The sequence below is a fragment of the Dinoponera quadriceps genome, unplaced genomic scaffold, assembly GCF_001313825.1.
Source record: "Dinoponera quadriceps isolate SergipeBrazil2010 unplaced genomic scaffold, ASM131382v1 scaffold278, whole genome shotgun sequence".
Lineage (NCBI taxonomy): Eukaryota > Metazoa > Arthropoda > Insecta > Hymenoptera > Formicidae > Dinoponera > Dinoponera quadriceps.
In genome coordinates this window covers 716137-739499 of record NW_014554664.1, presented here as the reverse complement: position 1 = coordinate 739499, position 23363 = coordinate 716137, and the positions used below count along the sequence as shown (strand labels likewise).

At 38.0% G+C, this 23363-nt stretch overlaps 2 protein-coding genes across 4 annotated transcripts; one reads left to right on the top strand and one right to left on the bottom strand.

Moving 5' to 3' along the window:
• The first annotated feature begins 397 nt into the window (after positions 1-397).
• Positions 398-7609, top strand: LOC106740597. Its single transcript, XM_014611787.1, has 8 exons — positions 398-460; positions 2193-2318; positions 2385-2534; positions 3211-3279; positions 4192-4275; positions 4448-4507; positions 5154-5238; positions 6621-7609. Exons 1-8 carry the CDS (start codon positions 398-400, stop codon positions 7607-7609), a joined length of 1626 nt encoding a protein of 541 aa, XP_014467273.1.
• Positions 7610-8651: 1042 nt separating this feature from the next.
• LOC106740613 (neprilysin-11) lies at positions 8652-21771 on the bottom strand. Of its 3 annotated transcripts, XM_014611821.1 has the most exons (17): positions 21726-21771; positions 20854-20923; positions 20613-20710; positions 18190-18243; positions 17967-18024; positions 16694-16884; positions 16277-16514; positions 15295-15544; positions 14605-14881; positions 14179-14334; positions 13361-13596; positions 12970-13079; positions 12801-12859; positions 12165-12213; positions 11807-11993; positions 10749-10925; positions 8652-9752 (listed from the first exon to the last, which is right to left on the bottom strand). In XM_014611821.1, the coding sequence occupies exons 1-17, from the start codon at positions 21739-21741 to the stop codon at positions 9579-9581; spliced, it is 2400 nt and encodes a 799-aa protein (XP_014467307.1). In that variant the 5' UTR covers positions 21742-21771; the 3' UTR covers positions 8652-9578. The 3 variants fall into 3 exon arrangements, with proteins under 3 accessions (XP_014467307.1, XP_014467306.1, XP_014467305.1); XM_014611820.1 differs by lacking the exons at positions 12165-12213; positions 12801-12859; positions 17967-18024; positions 20854-20923; positions 21726-21771 and having other exon boundaries at positions 20613-20688; XM_014611819.1 differs by lacking the exons at positions 12165-12213; positions 12801-12859; positions 17967-18024; positions 20613-20710; positions 20854-20923 and having other exon boundaries at positions 9579-9752; positions 21726-21763.
• Between the last annotated feature and the right edge of the window lie 1592 nt (positions 21772-23363).

Sequence of the window (23363 nt, the reverse complement as noted above, 5' to 3'; positions counted from 1 at the left end):
AACGTTCGTCGAGGAGGCGACGTTTCGCCGGACAGAGACTACAACCGGGTGACGACGTCGAGGACAATGGACAGCGGTGACGATTCATAAGCGCGACTATTCTCTATTCAGAAATTTCGACGGGCCTCTCCCCTTCCTCCTTCTCCACCCTTGCTCACTTGCCTCACCTGCGCTTCTTCGTCTTCTCTTTCTTCCTACTCCTCCTCCCTCTCGTCCACCGTCGCCACCTCCACCACCACCACCTCCTCTGTGGTCAGGAAAGAAGACGCCGGTCTCAACAGTCAGGTGGAGTCAATTAAAAAATCTAGTTCTGCCAATGCCACCGGATTGCGACACGCGCGATCCGGCGGGGAGGATTCGGCTCTGCGGTATAAAAGGTCGACATGTCTTCGGGCAGATGCTCGACTCATCGTCCATACACCACACGGTCAACATGAAGCTCCTCCTGCTCGCATCCGTGGTAAGAGAGACCCTCGTTTCCGGCTGCCCCCTCGACCCGCCACGAGGTGTCTCGAGTTTCACGAAGCGACTTCGCTCGTGGGCGCGTGTGACTTCGTCGTCGTTATCTCCACGCCTTCTCGGGCTGTGTTTGGCTTTTTTCTTTCCTTCTCTTTCTTTGGTTTTATTTCTCTTTTATTATTCTCTCGGAGCAAATTGGGGAATTGTGTGAGTGAGATGCGCGCGACAGCGGGAGAAAAATTGCGAGGTCACTTCGTGAAAGTCGACAGTCGAGTAATTAATCGTTAGTTCAAAGCAGATGTTATACATTATTTATACGTTTGTTGTGACATTTTGAGAAAGAAAGCGAGATCGTTACTTGCTCGATTAGATTGCCTCAAGAAGAGGAAAGAGGAAGATTCTCGAATATTTTGCTCCGGGTAGTGACAGTGATCGATATCACGATTCAATGAACCGGTTGAATCGATAGACTCGTTTTCTAAGCCTATAAATTCATATAAATAGTGCTGAGTTGAATCTTGCCTCACGTGAAATATAATCAGATTTGACTTTCGTGTTAATTCTGAACTTCTCAGTTGAATTGCGTTTTACCCGTGATATTTATAATAACAATTCAACTGAAAAACTTGTATATCTGACACTACATTCAAATTTCACGTAAAACAAGCTTCAAGTAATTTCTCAATAAAGTTAAAAGCTCCAAATAACAATTACTAATACAAACTATAATGATTCGATAATTATTACAATTGTTTTTACTTGTTTCTTTATTTAATATTATTTCTCATGATAAATTTATCATTAGGCATTTGTTGTTTTTTGAGATAAATTAATATTAATGTTGATCTCAAAGTACCTCAGTAAGTCGGGATAACAGAGATAGATTGACACAATAGAAACTGCGACATTTAAAAGCCGAAGAAGCCTTCGACGAATATCATTTACATATGAAACACTATAATTCTCACACAGATTTAATTATCACATTTGAAATTCAATGACAACTTTTATTGGACTTACACAATTAGATACGGGAGAGCCTTGCTTGGTATATTCGTTTACTTTCAGGAAACATGGCGGAAATTTATTAACAGCAGAGAAATAGTTATAAAAATTTACGAATTGCACATATGTTTTCTCTGAGTTAAGTTTTTCCCGTGAAGTATTACTTATCGATATCGCTTCTGCATTTTATAACTTTGCACGATGTTTAAAAATATCATGCGACAGAAATCAAAATACGACCTAGTAGACCTCCTAGTATGTAGGAGTCGTTTTTTGAATTTTTGCATTAAATTATCCATTAAAATGCAAATAGGTCCAATATCGATTCCGTAACGACTCGTCCAGCGATTCGAAATTGCGTCAGAATGATAAATAAAGATGACCCAGCGAAGTGTTTGTCAACAGGGGAGTGAATCGATGCAATAATTACAGTGAAACGAAACGATATACCTATCGATATCAGCTAAATAAAATATATCGAAAAATACTGTTCAAAAATTGTTTAAATTAAAAGAAAATTAATTAATGTTATAAATGTAATATTAATAAAATGTTACATGTTATAAAAATTTAAAAAAATAACATTGTATAATAATATTTTTTTCTTTAATTAAAGAAATTTTAATTTTTAATAAAAAATATTTTTATTATTTTCATGATTTATTTAACGTTTTCTTTTTAACACATCTCGCGTCTTCTACACTGATCGCTTTCATTAATTTTTCCAGATCTGCTTCACGGCTGCTCTGGCAGCACCAGCAGAAGAGAAGCAGAAGAGAAATATCCTGCCGGGCGACCCGCGCTACCGCGGAAACGACCAGCACCATCATCTTCATCATGAGCACGAAAACGAGGTACAAATCTCGAAAGCCATTGGCGGCTATATAGGTTCTTTCTCGGTACCAGACACAGAGGTCCAGAAGGACTCATTCCAGGTACCCAAGCCGAGCTATGGTCCGCCCAACCACACACCTGGTAACCTCATCAACAGCGACTTCCTGTCGATTAACAACAACAAGGATACCATTCAGGTGCCGTCTACTTCATACGGAATACCCGACACCATTCAGGTAAACCTGAAATTCGCCAAACTCGAATTCCTGGAACCTAAAAGAGTTATTCTCGGTACATTCGACGGTTGAAATATCAATGATTATATAAATATTACAATTTTTTTACAAACTTATCTACTATTTCTCTATAATTTCAGTTTCTTATTTTATAATTAGTAATTGATAATTTAATAATTGACAATTGACAAGTGGGTTTTCAAGAAGTAAAATAATTTCGAATATATTCGATAGTCAAAATCTCCAATACAAACGTGGAAATCGAAATTACTATATATTTCTAACTTATTTAATTGCAGTTTTTATTTCGATAATAAAATATTGATCATCCTATAATTGATGATCAATAATTAATAATAATTTTCAAGAAATCAAGTATATTATATAACTAATGTAGCTGAAAGAAATGTGGAAATTGATAGTATTACCGACTCCTCGACACTTTTACTTCAATTTCTAATTTCATAATTAATAATCGATAAATCTATAATTAATAATTAATAATTTAATTTTCAAAAATTCAATTTTAATAACTTCAATCACTATTCATACGTGTATGTGTGTGTATTATATTATTACATAATCAACACGAAATTTTATATTTACTTTTATTTTACTTTGATCATTACTTCTACAATTACGCGGAATTTTAGTTATTTTTGTTTTTTTATCGCAGCTCAACGGCAACTATATTGCTCCCAACGTCGAGGACAAGAAGACGCCTCTTATCAATGTGCTTCCCAAGGTATGTCGATCATATAATCTTTCCGTGATCACATTATTACATTATAATTTCACTTATCACATTATAATTTCACTTTCTATGGATTTGTTAATTGAGCCGCGAAACACTCTTCTCTGCGATTCATACTTCTCAAGATGCATCTCGATGACTTATCCCATTCGTCGGAATTGGCTGCTTAACCCTTCGCGATTATTCCTGAATCCGTTTAAAGACTTTCTACGGCTTAGAGATTGATAATGACAGGAGGACAAACGGATAGTCGTTAAATTTTCATCTGGCAGTAATTTTTCGGCAAGGACGTTTCTGAATGGCGCGCGCGATTAATGAGAAGATATTCATTTTTTCCAGTTGTTGATTTAACAATTAGTCAAAGTTTCAAATGTAATCATCCGCCTTTTATACAGAGTGATTTAATCGATGTCCATTAATCGCATAGGACAGTTCGTTTTTAAAAATCCAGTCGGAAAGCCCTGAACAAATTTTTTGCACAATGTTCAACAAAATAGTAATAGAGCATCAACACGTGATTAGTACTTAACTTTTAAAAATTAGGAAATTTATGAAAAAAGCAAATGATCAATTTGGCTATTAAGATGCTTAATCAATGAATTAAATTTATCAATTAGCGCGTCTTTCATGACTATTAGTTTACACCTTGTATGTTAGCGATTATCTGATTATTATATAATATTTAAAAAATTATGTTATTTATTAATATTATATATTCTTCTTATATAAACGCGTGTTACAATTGATGGAACAATTTTGTTCAATGTCCGAAATAACATTATTCCAATTTTCCCGGCGCTTCAATCGATTTTATGATAAACGTTGAACAATAGACGTTATATGCTTTCCTTCGCTGATACGATTCTTCTTACTGAAAGCTCTTTTATCGCATATTGATTAAAGACTGATGTACACTTTAACCCTGACCTGAACTATCAAGTACCGTACGCTGAAGCGCCCATCACTTCTTACGGTACCAACATTAAGGTAAGCACGTTGTCAACGTTGATTGTGTGTGCATCGAAAACACCGAATATTGCTGATCGAAACACGCAAATGATCACAGGAACTACTTGCTATAATTGAAAAAGAGATAAAAAAAAAATAGTACCCTTGTTAATGTCATTTTCACGCCATTTATGCGTTTTCATACCTTCAGAGCAAGAAACGAATTCATATCCTGCAGACCTCGTACGGAATCCCCGTAAAGAAAGATACGGTGATTCGTTATCATTGAAAACTGTCATTTGTGGGACGAATTTTCACAAAATTTGCAAGATTTTAACATTTAATTTTCTGTATATTCCTTCATCTAAGAATCTACACGACCGATCCAAAATCCATTTTTGTTTAGGATAAAAATTCAGTTCGCATACTTTATATAATATTTCTACACAACTCTTGGATAAAAATATTCTCTTAAAATTTACAAGATCTTAACATTCAATTTTCCGTGTCTTCTTTCATGAAAGGATTTACTCAGTTTGTTCAGAACCGATTTTTTTTGGTGGAAAAATTTTATTTGTATATTTTACAACATATATAAAATACTTCTACTATTTTCGAAAGAAATATTCTCTCAAGATTTGCAAGATTTTAACATTTAATTTTCCACGTCTTTTTTCATCGAAGAATTTACACAATCAACTTCTTTTCGATGGAAAAATTTAATTTGCACATTTTACGATACATCGGTTTGAACATTTCCACAAGATTTGGAATAAAAATTCAGTTACGAGAAGATTTCTTTATCTGGGGTAAAATTTCTTTAAATAGATTTCTTCTCGTTAAAAATGTTCACCTGTCGCGTCGCGGACGGCGCTGAAACGCATCTCAACCGGAGCGTGTCGAACCTTCTTTTGCAGACGATCGACAAGCAGCCGAAACTCGAGAACGTGCACGCGCAGAAGGATATCGTTATCGAGAAGGCGAAGCTGCCCGAGACTCAAGGTAAGCGCGGACCCGTCGACGAAGAAAGACAGACAATTTACGACGTGAGCCCGCCGGGTTCGTGCAAGCGAAAAACACACGATTGAATATTAAATTTGTGTCGGGAGTTACGTAAGAAAAAATTTCGGATATTTCCGTGGCCCACGAAGCATCCCGGTGTGTGACATTTTCGAAAGAAACCGGAATGTGTCTCCCCATGAATTATTCTAACGCCTGACTAACGCGGAACACCAGACGCCGCTCTCCTTTCGTCGTGGCCGAGCACGAATGTATACGTATTACATGCTCGACATGAATATTAATCGTGGCGAAGACAGTTTCTGCAATATTATATTCGCTTATTTAGCGAGTGAGGGAGAAGAGGGAGAAAGAAGGATCCTTTCGCGTGCTTCTTTGCATTTTTAATATTCAATAAGATGTCTCAAGCTCGTTCGCCGGTTCTTCTTGACATTTCACTTTTTAGCACGCTCGTATCTTATCCGTTACCAAATCGCCCAAGATACTGTATCGTAATTTTCAGTTCATCCCGAATTTTCTCGTTTTCTCCGTTCGTGCCCCACTGAGACTTTGAATCCTTGAGATACCGCTCTTGAAGCGAAAGCCTCAGGGCTACAAGACTCGTCGTATATGCTTAACGTTATAATTTTAGGATTATTTATGCAATTTTTAACCATATACGTAAAATTAAAAATTGTGGAAAACCCTAGTAAATTGTGTTTATATTGATCTGAACTTGAAGTTTGTTTCAGAACGAAAAATATATTATGCTTTAACCCATTCAAAGCCATAAAATTTAAAGGCCATAATCGTTCCACATGTTTTTAATTATAAAAATTTGTTAACATTTTTAATTATTTGACTACTTTATCGTTTAATAATTTTAAACGTTTTTAATATAAAGGATCTCAGTCTGTTTTAAGCATTTTTATTAAAAGATCTCTTTATTTCTGTTTAAAGTTTTAAAATTTAGAACTATTTTTACTAGTATATTTTGATTAACATCAGAACTGTTTTTATGCTGAAAGCATAAATATGCTGGAAATGAACTACTGAGAACATAGAAATTGCATCTATCCAATTTGTTTATTTCCTCGAAATCTTCTTTAAAATCAATGTTAACCTTTCTTTCTTGAAAACAGATACAACTGAGAATTACATACTGAGAACATAATAACATTATTTATAATTATTAATATTAACAATATAATATATAACTACTAGTTACATTATAATTAACCGAATGATTATATTCGACAAGAAGGAAGCGTCCCACAAATGGAACAACGTCGAAATACGCTAACGATAACAACAACGAACGAACGCGTTAAAGCACACAAAATGTGCCCGACGCACACGTTGCTCACTCGTCCACGTGCTTCCAGGATTAACTCAGCAATCGATCAGCAGCCTGCCCAGCTTCAACTCCTTCACCGACAACAGCCAGTTCTCATTGGCGCACACGAGCTACCCCACGAGTTACCCCACGAGCTACCATACGAGCTACCCCACGAGCTACCCCACGAGCTATCCCACGAGCTACATCGGCAACTACCAGTCGTTCGGCTCCATCCCCGTCAAGACCGTCGACCACCACGTGCAAGTAAAGGTGCCGCAGCCGTACCCGGTTCCAGTGACGAAGCAAGTGACCTACCGCGTCCCGGTACCGCACACCGTCGAGGTCCCGAAGCCGTACCAGGTGCGCGTGCCGTACCCGGTCCGGGTTCCGGTGGACCGTCCCTATCCCGTGGAGGTTCCCCGTGCTGTGCCCTACCCGGTGCCGCACTACGTCCACACGAGCGTGCCGGTGGTGCAGCCGCACTTGACCGTCGACGTGTTAAAGGCGAACCCGATCCAGACCTTCTTCGAGAACACGGCGTCCACGTTCCAGGACACGATCAGCAATCTGCCGAGCTTCCCGAACCCCTTCGAGAACTTCCAGAACCCCTTCGAGAACTTCCAGCTGCCGTCCCTGCCGATCTTCCCCGCGCAACCGACCCCGACGTCCGCCGACGCTGACACCGTCACCATCGAGAACCCAACGACCAAGACCGTGATCAACAAAGTGATAGATCCTGTCCCCATTGTGCCCGCCAAACCCAAACTGATCGTTGATCCTGTTCCGATTGTGCCTGTCAAACCCAAGTTGATCGTTGATCCTGTCCCCACTGTGCCTCTCAAACCCAAATTGATCGTTGAACCTACCCCCATTGCGCCTTTCAAGCCCAAATTGATCATCGAACCTACCCCCATTGTGCCTATCAAGCCTAAATTGATCATTGATCATCCAGTTCCCTTCGAGCAAATCGGGAAGGCCACGTCGCAGAAGGAGTACACGCAGCCGATCGGCACCAACGGCGGCTACATCTACTAAGACAAGCTTACTTACACAGGACCTGCGCTATCGAACAACTTGTCCAGCAGAGAAACGAAGGAAGAATTGTCCATTGAGTATCGAGGTCGAGGATCGCCGTTCGTACTTGCCTCATCGCGTCGTTCGATGCGGTCGCTTATTCTACGGCCACCAGGTATCGATCGAGGAGCTCTTTCGTTCTCGTTGTATCTTTCAGAGCCCGTGTTTCGTGCGTAGATTTCGCACAGACAGACCCAACATGCACCAAGTACTTTCTTCAAGTCAGATCTTGAATTAAAGATGAAAATAGGAAGATAAAGAAAGACGAATTTCTATCTTTATGACGTGAGAAAATGTAGGCGTTATAAAGAGAGAAAACAATTAGTTATCTTTTTTTTTTTTGAGTTAATGTTTCATAACATTCTTTATTTCAAAAATTGTTTTAACATTTTTAATTTTAATTTTAATTTTTACGTGTACAAATTCACGTGTGTCTCACGGTCACATGACTCATGCAGTCCACATTTAACAACGTTTACTCGGAAATTAACCTTCCACTCTAAAAAAATTCTTTTTTCGTCGTCAAAGTACGCGTTTAACCGCTGCAATTTGACGCGCCATCTTCAATTGATTGGGTCTGTCCGAGTGAATCCACTTTCTATCTCGAGCAAAACGAGAAAAGAACGAACTTTCCGATCGACCTCGTGCCTCGGTCTCCGCATGCTGGTTGCCGCGATGGTTTAATCAGAGGCACCGATTTAATCGAGTCGTCACGAGCACATTTCTTAAGAATATACACTCGTTTATATATCGACGAACAAATTGCAAATTCATCGAAATCGGCGAAAAACGAACGGCCAATATAAATAAGTATCGTGCGGCGAGACAGACAGAGCTAATCGTCAAGAAAAGTAGTACGATTTGGGATCTCGTGCGACACGAACGACGATCGATAGACGTTTAGAGGAGGAATGTTAAAGAGGATTAATAATAGAAGAATTAGAGAATATTTTTTGTACGTAAATAAAGTTCTTTTATTACAAACATCATCGGATCGCTCTTGGGCTTCTCTTGAACAGGGTGCACCATCTCTCACCAATGTGTGCCAGTGCGGAAAACATATTGAATACGATTTCGTCGGCCGTGCGACGGTCATCGGTAAACGATAATTTAACTATCGCACAGTTTGCGTGAGAAAGGTCCTTAAGGATCCACTTCGTCACGTCGAACGTCCTCTCTAAATTTCTTCGAGTGAAATTCCGCACGAAAAGCAGAGTGGCAGCCAAGTTAGCTCGAATTCAAGTGACTCTTTGCTAAAGTGTGAATACTCCACTTTGAATCGTCGAGCGAACGCCGATTATTCGATATTTTTTATTTATCTCGAAATTATTGATTTATTGATTTATTTAGATCGATGAACGAATCTCTCTCTCTCTCTCTCTCTCTCTCTCTCTATTCTATTCTACCGTTACTAAAACAAATTCACAAATAACTAATCCATTGAAATCTCCATTCGTACAGATTGAGGATCTATTCTAAACTCGAGTAACATTCACTCTTGCGACTCCGAGTGCCGATATTTTCACTGTCATTTCGCACGAATTTTCACTCCCATTTTGGGTAAAATCATAAACTTCACACTCTCCAAGAAATTTTTCAAATTCTCTAACCTCTTTGAGGTCTTCGTTTGTTTCATCAGACCTCGGGATAAGTCGAATCAATCGACCTAGCATTTTCAATTTAAGCTAATCACAGGCATACAAATTCGACTAGAAATTAGGTCCTCTAAAATCAGTTTCACCCTTAAAATATTTTTGCGTTTTTCACGAATATACTCGTATTTTACGCCACGAGCGTTGAATCATCATCGTTTCGCATTGCGAACTTTACGGGCTCGTCGAGCGAAAATAGGACATCGGTACAGCTTTGCTCAAGAGCATCGTAACAAAGCGTTGAACTGTCTTTCCTTGATCAGCCGGAGCATGGCCGTTTACCATAAGTGACACTTCTTCGACGGATTCATGTTCGACCCCACCGGGCACTTCCACGCGGCGCTGAACTCCTTGGAATTCCTCAGCACCGCCTGAAGCCTCACGTGGCCGGGGCAATGCGAGTCCTCTAGCATCCATTTGAGCGAAGTGGTCGTGTAAGACTCGCACCATAACTGAAATCAATCGGTCACGCGTATTTATTTTGTCTTCTGTCTGCGAGAGAGAGAGAGAGAGAGAAAGAGAGAGAGAGAGAAAGAGAGAGAAAGTATGTTTTAAATTAAATTTTTGCTCGACTAAGAAAATTCCTTTGAGTCGATTCGACGTCGAAAACAGAAAGTAAACATCTGAACGATCGAGAAATCTTAATGTCAAGAGCCGGATCTAAAGTTCAGTGGCGTTCTGAAGAAGAGGCGCAGAAGCGTCCGCTTTAATTTATTGCAATTTACAGGTCGGGTTTAGGATTAAATAATAGCCATCTTTCTCGAGGCGAAGGCCAACAGCTGCGCAACGGGTTTCCGTCGGATTCTTATATACTGCGTTGCGATGAGAAGGAAGAAATGAATCGGCGCGGATTCCGACAAGTTTTGACGATTACCGCATCATCGAGGAATTGCGATCCGGAAATATCCACAATGAATATTAAAAAACAAAAGCCTCTTTTGCATTACGAGTTCCTCGGCCTATCTGAACGAAGATATATCCTTCCACTTTCCCTTTTCGTCCTTATTTACTTATTTACTTAATATCTTACTTAATATCTTATTTAATAAGATAATAAGGATAATAATAGTCATGCCTCACTCTATATTTTGTTGAGTAAACGGTTGGTTTACAAAATCGACTAGAACGAAACATGATATCGAAGTAGACTCGACGTAGGGCAGCAAAGGGTTGTTGAAATATCGAACAACGCGGTAACAATGCGGTTCGTCTCGCGCTTGAGAAATGCAAATTCGACGATGGGCCCGTTTCTGTCAGAATGAAGATCCCTAAATCAAGAGGATCGCGTGAAAGCGCTTATTGAAGGTCCATCGACTAGAAATCTTAAAGATAGCCGAAGCGGAGCCGAGACCGAAATTCAACGACCGACACGTAATATGAACGACACCGTCGCGACGCGACTAATATTGCCGTTACGTCATAATTGGGGAACGGGGCCGTTGCCTTACGTGCGCGTAGCTGAGAAAGAGCAGCTGCTCGTGCGTGAGTTGCGTGAATCCCGGAAGAAGGGGCTCCCGGCCGTGCCTGGCCTTCCATCTCTCGTAAGCGATGACGGCCTCGCGAAGGCCCCCATTATCGGCGATGTTCTCGCCCAAGGTCAGCTCACCGTCGATGTAGTCGTCAATCTGTCGATCGGATAATGTATTATTAGTTGGAGCGCCGAGCTCTCGGTTCGTTCAACTCTTGCCAAAGAGAACGATCTTCGCGTAATTCTCGCTCTTTGAAGAAGTAATCGTGAGGTTACATAAATCGTTCGATTTCAAGGAGGCGTAAATCCCAAAACTCTCTTAGAGTATCCTTTTCGATAAAAAATTAAAAAAAAACAGACGATGCTCTGGTAAAATAGAAGAATATAATTCTGAATATAGTTCTGAATTTAATAAGAATTAAATGGAAATAAGATAGAATTAAAGAAAAATCATATAAAATGTAGGAAATAATATTACAAAATTTTAATCGTCAAGGAGATTCTCAGGGGAAATTTTATTTATAAATCTAATAAAGTAAAATGTAAAATAAAAATGAGAATAAATAAATGAGAATAAGTAAGACATAAAATAAAAAATGTGAATAATAAGGTAAAAATAAGAGAAAACTATAAAGTAAAATCAAAATTGCAAAGTAATATAAAAACTGCACAAAAACGATATTCAAAAGATTTAATAAATTTGTGCGGATAACTTTTCAAATGAGATTTAAGTATAATTTAAATTTCCTCCCGGGAATTTTACTTGTAAATTTAATAAAATAAAATAAGAATGAAAATATTAAAATAAATATAATAAATTAAAATAATTTAAAAACAAGGCGATATTAAGAAGATTAGAGAAATAAGAGATGTCCAAAGATATTTGATGGGGGAATTTTAATTTTTTTGAAATTTAGATCCCGTCAATATGTGCGTTTTCTTATATAATGTCAAAACATCTAGTTGTAGATATCTTAAGTTTTGAGAATCTCGAGTTTCGCGAAGTTGAGTCCACTTGATTACGCTCGATGAACTTACCTCATCCTCGTAATACGTGTTGTAGTGATCTACGAAACACTGCGTCCGCTCGGTGTACTCAGTGATGGTCTTGTTACTCCACCATTGCCGCACGTTCCCGTCGCTGTCGTAGTGCCGGCCGCTGTTGTCGAATCCATGAGTCAGCTCGTGGCCGAGAATCGAACCGATGGCGCCGTAATTCAGTGCCCTGCAATCGAAATCGTTTCGAATGAACAAATTACGCTCAGCGAGAAGAAACATCGATTATACGGTCTAAAAATAGAATGCTCTCTCTCTCTCTCTCTCTCTTTTGTTCTTCTCTGGTCGTGCTATCTATTCTTAAAGATAAATCGTGAAGTAATTATTCCTGTTCTCTTACTCGAGACCCAATTCATAGAACGGGAATTGAAGGATTCCGGCAGGTATGGCTGCGTGTGAGTAGCAAAAGAGAAGATATTTTATTAATATAGGATAAGAAAAGAAGTCTCGACTGATAACTTTCCATTGAACGGAACGTTACAATTAAACGGAAATGTTCAATTGATCAACAACGTGCTGTATACTCATATCGATCTTTAATTAACCCTTCGTGTACTGTCAGGTTTTATTAAATCCAATTTTACTTTCTAAGTTTCTTTTCGAGCAGTTCTGACTATTCATAAAGATTCATATTTCGTGACTTTCTTATTCTTTTATTCTTTCTCAGAAGTCTTCCCAAGAACGAAGAAAAAGTTTATTTTTTCCATAAATAAAATAAATAAATTCTTTAAGGTTTTAGTTAAAAGAAACTTGTAGTAGTATATTAAAGATTAGTCATGTCTTGATATTAGATAACGGAAAATGGAGAAGTGAAGGACAAATAACGTTGAACTCGGCAAAATATTAAACGAAAGAAAAAATAGTGCGGTTGAAAATCAAAAGTTTATCGTATTATCGATCCTACTTAATACGTACACGCGCACACATACACACGCGTGCGTGATTCCATCTACGAAGAGATTAATTCGATACGTACTTATTTGATTGTCTTGGAAAGCATGGTAGGCGTTCACGGTGGTGGGGTCGCTCATCCAGCTAATTATCCATGGCGAGACATAGCGTGAGGAAGGACAAGACTTTAACACGGCACAGCATCGTCATTTCACCGACGATCTGTGATTTACGACAATCTCATCATTACTTACAACGTTTCGTTGTCCAAATTGACCTTGTGCAACTCGTGTAACGTGTTGTTCCATGTCAATTGCACGATTTGCACCATGTTCTCCAAGTATCTCGTCTCCGAAAGGTCTATCTAAACGTCAACAAGTCGATAGTATTCTCTTCGTCAACTCGCGAAAATTCGTGATAACAATAATAGCGTTAGCTCTCTTCAATTAACATCAATGATAACTTTAACTAATTGGAGAACTAACGTTGATTGAAACTTTAAGTTAAGTAGAAAACTAACTTTCAATTGAAACTTCAATTTTAACTTTAACTAATTAGAGAACTAATTGCAATTGACTTCAACTTTAATTGATTAGAACTGGCAAAAACAAGAAGAACCTTAAAACATAATTATACGAGACTCACGCCTTCGTAATACTCGTTGAGCTTCTTCTCGTCGAAAAGCCACTCGGGATATCCGATCTCGGATGTCATCTTCTTGCTCTTCTCGAGCGTCGCGACTTTCGTTTGCAAGTCCATCCAGTCCGTTTCGCCGATCAGCGAGACGAACGCCTCTCGTATATCCTCCAGCATCTCGTGCACTTTGCGAGCCTTATTATTGTGGAATGTCGGATCTATGAACAGCCATGACACTGCCATTCCTGGAAACCGACGAAGGACACCCTTCATTCCAAGTGAAATCCGTGAGGCGGGGCGCGCCTTTCGAGGCATCGAAAGGGAATTCAATTGCGATTTCCCTTCTCTCGATGTAGCGCAGAAAGCTTTGGTCGTCCCGAAAAATTGATTCCAGAAATCTAATTCCGATGTACAATACACAATGGATATTTGTTACCGCATAAACTGATCTGTTTGCAAGGAAAATTTTAGACCGTCGAAATAATTAATTGGATATCATCGATTCATTTGGCTCAATTGTCACACGTAGCTTGAATTTTACAATCCGTATATGTGTGTGATAAGAGTATTATTCTTCACATATTGAAATTAAAATAACATTTTAACATTTTTCAGAACCGAGAAAGATCAAAGGCGGAACATTTTCCATTCTTTGTCTTTCTTTGATTTGTACGAGATACTGAATGCTAAGGTCGTTCTATAGAAAATTAATTACGTAGATCAACGAATCAATTATTTTCTGACCGCGAAATGTTCTTCAAGATCATCATAATTAATTTAACTTAAATTATAAATTTAATTGAAGGCCCATATAGCGACGTGCATACCCATGAGATGATTGACAGCTGATGCGCATTGCAGGGATTTGGATTCCGCCATTTCTATATCCATCACTTTGTTAACGTACGTCGTCCAGGCTTTCCTCAGCTTCTCCGAACTATGAGGCACTGCCATGTCCACGACGACCCACCAGACACAGGTTTCTGAATGAAGAGACACACTGCGTTAGACATCAAACCAAATGAATCGCTGTAAGATCAAGTATAAAAATTAGAAATTAACGATAAGAAGATAAAAAATAAGAAATTGATAGATAAATTAATCAACAATAAGGAATAGAAGATAAAATAGAAGACAAATTAATTAATAATAGTAATAAAAAATAGTAGATAATGAATTAACAATTAGAAATTAATGATAATAATAATATTAAAAATTAACGTCAATAATTAATAAAGAAGAAATGTTTGTACCCAGCTCTCGTTCTTCACCAGCAGCAAATACCAACGCGGCGTACTTCAAAAATTCCAGATTGCCAACGAGAACTTTGTCCTTCTTGTCTAGATCTAACGGGATTATTCCCTTGAAGACAGATTCGATAAAAGGCCGCCAAATCGGTTTGGGTGTCAAGCTCAAGTTAGAGCTTATCACATACTCGTCCGTTATGCGTTGCAGATCATCCACCAACATGTAATCCTCGTCGGTCAGATTCTCTTCGGAAATGCTGGAGTTCCGACTATGGCCGACCATCTATGAGAAGAGCAAGTTTTATTTTTATCTGTCTCCGAGCGTTATAATTTTTTTAAGAATTTAATCCAAAAAATTGCAGAATTTGAAGAATTGAATCTAAAATTTTCTCGATTAGAAGATACTTCCTGCTTTACATCGAGAGAGATGTTTCTCGTGTTTCGGATTTATTTCCAACGTTTCGTTCACATATTTATTTCTTACATAAATAATATTTATAAAAATTAAACGTTGTACTTGTCAGATATGTGTTAGTTAAATTGTGAATAATCAATTATCTTCGACTGCAATTGCGCGTACAAATTAATTTGGATAAATCGTAAGACATTCCAGTTGTCTTTTATTTTATGAGGGAGAGGAGCAACTCTGACACTTAACTAAAATTTCATTATAATTAAGGGAAGAAAAATTCTCACTAAATATAAGGTGCTACTGATGTCATAAAGATCCTCGATGAGGACATCGAGTTCCTTCGCGTTCGTCGTAGAGTTATCCTCCGCGACGCAAGTGTCTATGGTACCGTTACTGATGATTAGCTTGATGATTTCCCTCATGTAGGCAAATTCAGCTTCCTCGTCCTCGGTGAACGTCGATTCTTCCTCTATATCCTCCAGTTTTCGCAATCGCGATCTGATGGTTCGCAGCCGCTTCTCGAGCTCTTTATTGCTATCATCGAGAGAATCGTTATTATTAGACATAAAAAATGATTATTAGACATAAAAAAAAATGTGAACGAAATGATCGAGATACGACTAATTGAACGTATGAGATTTCTCTAGATAACGACTTCACTGCGCATACGCGCGTACTTGTGTGTAAATGTTAATTATATATTATATAACAGCCATACGAAATAATAAGAAATAGTAATTCGAAACTAACAATTTAAAAGAAAAGCGGAAGAATAGAAAAATTCCATCTGATTTTTTATTTACGCTCAAACTTCGAATTATTTTATCAATTATCTCATAACATTTTAGAACGTTCAAGATTAGCTTTTTTCTTCCTTCAGGTTCAGGCAATATTTTTCTATTGAAATATCGTAGAGTGTGTTATGATAATTTTAATGGAATTACCAATTCAATTGTATAAAAATCGTCTCTTTATATCTAGCTAATGAATATTACGCACATATGGACTTTAGTAAACGTCATCTAACTTTACATATTTGCTTTCACATATTCTTAAATGAATTCGTTATGGTTCTTTTTCTTCATTTTTCCTTTTTCCATCTTCTCTTTTTTATTCTATTCTATCATCCGCAATATTATGAGATTAATTTTGTAACTGAAGAGCTGATTTCCTGTTAAAACAAATGTATTAACGACAACAACGATAACGATAATAAGTAATAAAATAACAATAATTTCAGAGATCTCGTTACAGAGAAATACGTACGTAGGAAAGGGAGAGGACGTGTCCGGAGTGTCAAGGAAGATCACGTTTCTGCTTTTATTCTTCGGATCGGGCATGACATTGAGGCCGAAGAAGATATCGCGGCCTAAAATTCTTTTCAGACTGGCCATTTGCTCGATATAATCGCCCGTCTTATTACTAAGCAACGCCGGTATCAGGGGTAAATCCAGCAACGTCAACAGGTCGTACAGCGGCGACATGTCCAGTTCGTTCATCGCATCTGAAAATGTAAGTTCTCACTCACCACGAGGAAAAATAGAAAAATAGATGAGAGGAATTTGCGAGAGGATTTTCGTCGCGTGTCAAGTCGCGAAAGATTCCGCCACGCGAAGTTCCGATATTCCGATCGAAGTCGAAAATCGCGGAGAAGCGAGGGAAGTAGCAAAAACGGCAACGTACGCACGTCCGTGCAGCTGGTGAACAGCATCTTCGCCTGCATCACCGCCCACGGCGACTCGCTGGCAGATATGTTCGCCTGCAGCAGCTCTCTGATCTTCCTGGACATGCGATCAGTGCGCTCGTGGAACCACGTGTTCACTACAGTAAAGTCCGGAATCGGATGTTCCTCCGGCCACTTTCCACAAGCGTAACTGTAATAGATTCCGCGATAAAAATGAGGAAGTTGGCCGCAAACGTTCGAAAATCAATCGGTGCGATTCGATTAACTCCTTGACCGGGGAAAACGCAAAACCGCGTTCACAAAAGTGATCCAACTGGTAGAAACGCTTTACTATATTTTGTTATTTCTGGTAGTTCAACATATCTACAATTAGATATTCAAAAGTGTTTTTGGAATTACTCTATTCAATTGTGAACTTCAAAATTCAAAATGCAATATGATCTCAAAAACCCTTCGGAAATTTTCATGACATTGCTTTTGAAAATCTTTTTTTTGCTAACTTAAGCACTTTTGCGAAATTCAGTTTTTTAATCAAAAAGTTAATCATGTGCGACGACGTAAAAATCTATACTAGGAAGATTTTTTTAACATTTTGAGAAAATACATAAAAACGAGATATATTTCGAGAAGATATATAAAAAGAAGATATATAAAAACTTTTGGGAAGACATAAAATGTCTAAAGACTGTGATAAAAATTTTCTGAATCGCCTCGCGATTTAATTTAATTAATTTAATTTAATTTTTATTAACACGATTTCTATAATTTTTATAAGTCTATAATTTACATATAAATAAATAAGTGTAAGTGCAAATATAAATAGATAATTATATAAAAGAATTATAAATATATATAAGTAAATAATAATAAATAAGAACGCAAGTTATTTATATAAATATGTATAATTTATTAATATATATATATATATAAAGCTGAATTTAATTTCATGATAAAGAAAAATATAAGTTAAGTGTAATATGATTTGTCGCTCCAGCGATTCGACGGTTTCTAAGATCGCGGACAGCGAGTTCCAATTTCGCTCGCGCCGGTATTACCTCACGGAAACAAAACGAATTTTCCCGCGGTGTGTTTCGTTTGTGTTTGGATTTACTAGAGCAGTGAAATCGCATCAATTTGCAGAACGGCGTTTTTGCACAAGCGAGTGAAAGTAAAACACGGGTGCGATATTTGCGTAACGCAAAGTGATATCTGCAGAACGTGCGTGGAATTTCGTGTGCCCGGGTGCATCACGCCCACGACCGATCTACTCACTGATAAAAATCGTCGCAAGGATCTACAGAAGTGTCCATAGATTCCTTCAAACTAGCCGCTGACAAATAAACAAAGGGATCATGTGAAAAGTCGTTCTCGATTTGAGCGAAGATCACGATATATTTCTCTCTGTGTTTTTCTTCCCGTTTCTTTCTATTTTTTTTTTCTTTCCTTTTACGAAACGTTAATTCGCGTACAATAAGTAGTTCATCCTCGTACTAACCTATTCGCACGCAATCCTCGTTGTCGCATATCTTCATCGTGCTGTTGCACGCATCTGCAAAAACCGCGATTAATTCATATTTTCAGTGTTGCAATATTTATGCCAAAACAAACAGTGTTAAAATGTTTTACTGATATACAATCAAGTACAAATAAGAAAGTAAACAAGTAAATCAGAATCAAGTACAAATAAGAAAGTAAACAAGTAAATCAGAATTAAGTAGCGATTTTAAGGCGGTTAATTTATATACTCAGAATAAATTTTACAAATCATCGTGTATATCAAACGCTTCGACGCTATTTTTCAACGAGATATAATAAATTAATACAATAAATGGCTCATTTTTCAGCGAAATATAATAAACTAATACAATAAATTAATATTAATATTTCGCTAAAGATGGCCTGAAAACAGAGTCAAAACCTTCGACATATATGATGACTTGTAAAAAATTTAACTTGAGGTATATAAATTAATATGCCTTGACATTGACATTTAGCTCTGATTTGTTCATTTTTCACCTATTTTTACTTATTTTTCTATTAATTTACATTTCTCGGCATCATAAAAATTTATATCAATAGTATATTATAATTTACATTTTTATATTTTCGGAGCGCTTATCAAACCCAGCTGCTTCAAAAAATGTCTCATCAGAGTGAAAGTTTGTGTGAAGTTTCAATTTGCAACATGTACGTATCTTCCGCAAAAGTATTCCCGTGATATTCCGCAATTTTGTAATACACGTATCCTCAATAAATTGAGTTTCCACACGTGAAAAGAAGGAACTAAATTTCAAATTAAAATTCCTTCAGATAACGGTCACCTAATGTTTATTAGAGAGATATGAAAGATGGAATGCCAGGCATTTCCTGCGGTTAATTTCGCGCGACCTAAAAGTAGCTTGGCTGTTTTCGGAGGCGAGGCCGTAATTGAAGCTGCGGTTTCAAAGAACGCGTGGCGCACGCCCCTTGGGGTTATCGCTTCCCGCGTATCGCGAATTAATTTAGCCGAGAACGATCCACGTGCGTGAGGATAGAAAGAGAAAGAGACACTCTATGGACGTTACATAATAACGAGAAGCACGCAGTGAGAACCGTTTCGCGAAACAACGCGAGCACGCCGCCGCCACGCGATCCATAGCGCGCCTGAAATATTTACACGTAAATTCTCGCAATGTCAATGTCGATCGAACAACACTAAATGGTCTCCCAATAATTTGCCGAGGATATGCATATAACATAATTGCTTCGAGCTAACTGATAAAGGGGATGTATCAAAGAATCGCGAGAATTAAGTTGAGTCACTACCGTGTCTATGCAGTCGTTTCCTGCTATCATACCGTTTCCTGTCGTCAAGTTATACGCTTATTGCAATTTTAATGAAGTTCACCCGGAATCGAAGGATTCGCGCGCAACTTATTTGTACTTATTTGGATTTATTTGTATTTTCGTAAGCTCTATGCAGTCTATGTCGCTGTCAACTCAAGTCGAAAAATACAGAGAGACAGTAAGAGAGGCGATTTTTAAAAAAACATTGAATAAAACGGAACAACCAGATTTCAGGGTCCCGAGAATTTTGTTGTACATTTTCCCGTGATCGAGTTAAATTGAATAAGAATCGAGTCAGATCGCAAACTGTAGTCGAGTTAAATTGAGACAAAATCAGATCAATAATTGACGAGAATAAGAATTCGAACTATAAAATTTAGTCGAAAGGTTGGAGAAAGTTAAGGAAAGTGAATAATAGTTGTATGTACGATAAATGTTGTTGGTATTATCAAAAAAATGATTTGACTGTATATTATGAGTAATCGATCTCATCTATAGTTGGTAAATTAAGTGAATCAGACGGTAAATACAATCAGCAAAGCATTGGGCTTTAAATTCGTCTCATTGAAGAAGATTCTGTGTTTGTTCTGCACAAATAAGTGATTAAAAAACACTAAAATTTTGTTCTAAGAATGAAAACTGTTGGTTCGCTATATACAGGCGAAGTAATAACTATAACAAACAATAACTTTAAATATCTTCGAAAGATATAAAACGTAATATTATATAATATTTTTATACGTATTATATTATGTAATATTTTATTAACGACTAGATGAAGATGAAAAAAGCTTATATTTACATAAGATGGTCGCGAAGTGATGATCATTAGTATCAATGTAATTTTTGTTGGATAAATTTTTCCTTTATTCTCGGATGTACTTAAGATGATTATTCGGAGATATTCAAGATAATAACGTATTTATGGCCTCTGTATAAGAGTAGTAGTCTAAAGTTGAATCCGTTCATCTCAACTCGAGTGATCTTTTCTTTTCTTTTCTTTCTTAGCGCTTCGGATATTAAATCGCCTTTAACAATTTGCTCGTTTGAAAATTCGACGATAGTCGGCCTAAAGTGTGCAAGAAAACTTACAGAGTACCGCGAGCACCACGACCGTAATCACCAAAGAGATCACCAGGAAAAATAGAATTATCACCAACAAGGTGGACATCCGAATCTGCTTCTTGAAGCTGCAAACACGACGAGATCGGATAATCGCCGGGTTTGAATCAATTATTAGTAATTTCGCCGAATAGATTTAATTTCGACGCCTGGTTTAAACCAATATCCCGATATCGGAGAGGCGAACTTTCGCGAGCACGTGTCTACTTACAAGGTTTGCCGGGACCTTATCGGCACCAGGTTCTTTTGGCTTCCGACCGAATAAACGGAACCATCCTCTTCTGAGAAAAGCGAAAATGCAAAAATTGTGCGTAATATTGATCGATTGAGAAAGTATTGCAAATTACGTGTAAAATGTCTTGAAGAAAATGGCATTCAAAAATTGCGCGAAATATATTATTAATTATATTATAATTATACAGATATCCCCGAAATTAATTTATACATATTTCTAATAAAATATATAATCCAATATAAAAGCAACGCGTGCAGTTTAATTATAATTTTAAAGAAATTCCACCGTGGAATAGTACTTGACGCAAAACGTGAAATTCTCAATAGGATTGCTCATCATTCCGAACTTGAGCGAAAGAAAGTTAGAAGAAACGTCGCAGAGAAAATCAAACACAATACGTTTCCATTTCTCCTTCCGAAATTGCGATATTCGCATAAAACTATCGAGCGTCCTACATTCATTACTACTTTCATTAACGTAGCCTTCTATTTTATCCGCATATAGCCTGAATTCGTTATCGCGTCATCAAAATAAGGTCATCTACATGTTCGATTCCGCTTGCGAAGGCGGAAGCGCTATCAACGTGGCGCCGTCGATAGAAACTCGCGAAAACTTTCCGACATTTTTGTCGACTTCGATGTGAAAATATCGCGGGAGAGCCGGTTACGTGGTTGCGTACGTAGTGCACGTTGCGGACCGGAAAAACAAGAGAGAGAGAGAGAGAGAGAGTGTGTGTGTGAAGAGGGAGGGGGAGGAAGAGAGACAGAGAGACAACGCAAGAGAACGAGCGAGTAAGAGAGAGATAGGGAGAAAGAGAGCAAAAGCGGGTGGCGTAAAAATACACTCACTGCGCTCGTTGTTCATGCTGAATGGCCCACTGACCGGATCGAACTGACGACACTGAACACACCGTCGTCGCCGGACAACCGGGTGTCCATACGTTCACATTTTCCTGCCCAGTGGTTCTCGTGCGTCGAACCGGCCGAACGTCAATTTTTCCATCCGCGCGAGAACGCCCACGCCCGCGACGAAGCGGCCACACTGGCCGCTCGGTATCTTCCACCATCGGTGGGATTTTAACGGTCTGAGCATCGTCGGGACACGTGGGACACCAAGGAATACTCAAGAGTCTCTAATCGGTATAAACGAACGACGAGAGACCACCGAGGGTGGCTCCCGTCGCGAATCATGGGCACCTGCAAGTCACAATTTCAAATGTGTATTTCAAACATAACAGTTGCTGGAATCGAGGGGTGATGGGGAAATACGGCGATAGCATTCCGCTGTGTGGTAATATAGCGAGCGAATTATGGAGAAATGAAAGGAAGGAAGACTCCGGGAAATTATATAATTGGGAAATAATAAACGTGTAATTAATACAATTCAAATAATGAATAGGATAAATAAAAAGATCAATAAGTAAAAAATATTTGCAAGTAAAACAAGAGTAATAATATAAGTCAGAAGTAATAATTAAATAATTTGGAAATAAAAGAAAATTGCAAGAAAAGGAATTTGAAGATTAGAAAGTCTGAAGAATGAAAATTCTGAAGATTAAAGATCTTGAAGAATGAAAAGATTGAAACTTAAAAGGAAATTGAAATCAACTTTCAACGAGTCAGGAATAAACAATATTTAAACATGTCGTGAAGAATAAGAGTCAACCTTCAACGCTAAATGAACGAGTCAGTTTCTCGCAGAAATTTTCTTACAGAAACAGGCCGGGAAATCGGATTAGATTTGATTTATAGTAATTTGTGCGAGGATTCAGTGAACTTTCTTTCCTTCTCCAGAAAGCTTCCCTCGAACTATTTCACGATTCTTATTACTCGATTAGAAAATACGGGGGCGTTTCTGCAATAACGCTCGCGCCTCCGCGTTCCTGGAATCGTTCCGGTAATGATTTTTAAGCACACGTTATTGCTGTCATTTACATAGAACGGCGTTCCGCAAACACGTGGGCGGGCGCCTTGAAGCGGTACGGTCGATATCATCGTTTTCCTTCGAATACCGCTCGAAGTTCAGCTTGCGGTGATCGCTGATTAATCGCGCACCGAGCAACACCGTTTACTCTCTCATTTATACCCGCCGTGACTGCACGAATCAGATTAGAAACCACTATGCTCGGCTTCTCCTGTTTATGGCATTCCGTCCGTGTGCGATTTAACGCGGCGCAAATATGGGACGATCTGGAAAAACTGCTGAGAAACTCGCGACATCTAACGTTGTCACAAGAATCGATGCAAAACTGCATTGTAATTTCATAAAAAGAAAAGAAGCTTATCATATAAATCGTAAAAATAATTTTACGTAGTTAATAAATATGTAACATATAATACATAATATTTCTATAATTGATAATATAAAGTGGAATTTAAAAAATAATATAAAAACATAATTGTCTTGTTAAGTATTACATTATGACTCTGCCATCTTAATTATGTAATGTTTAATGTCTCGCGCCAAACTTCGAAATTTTTTATTTA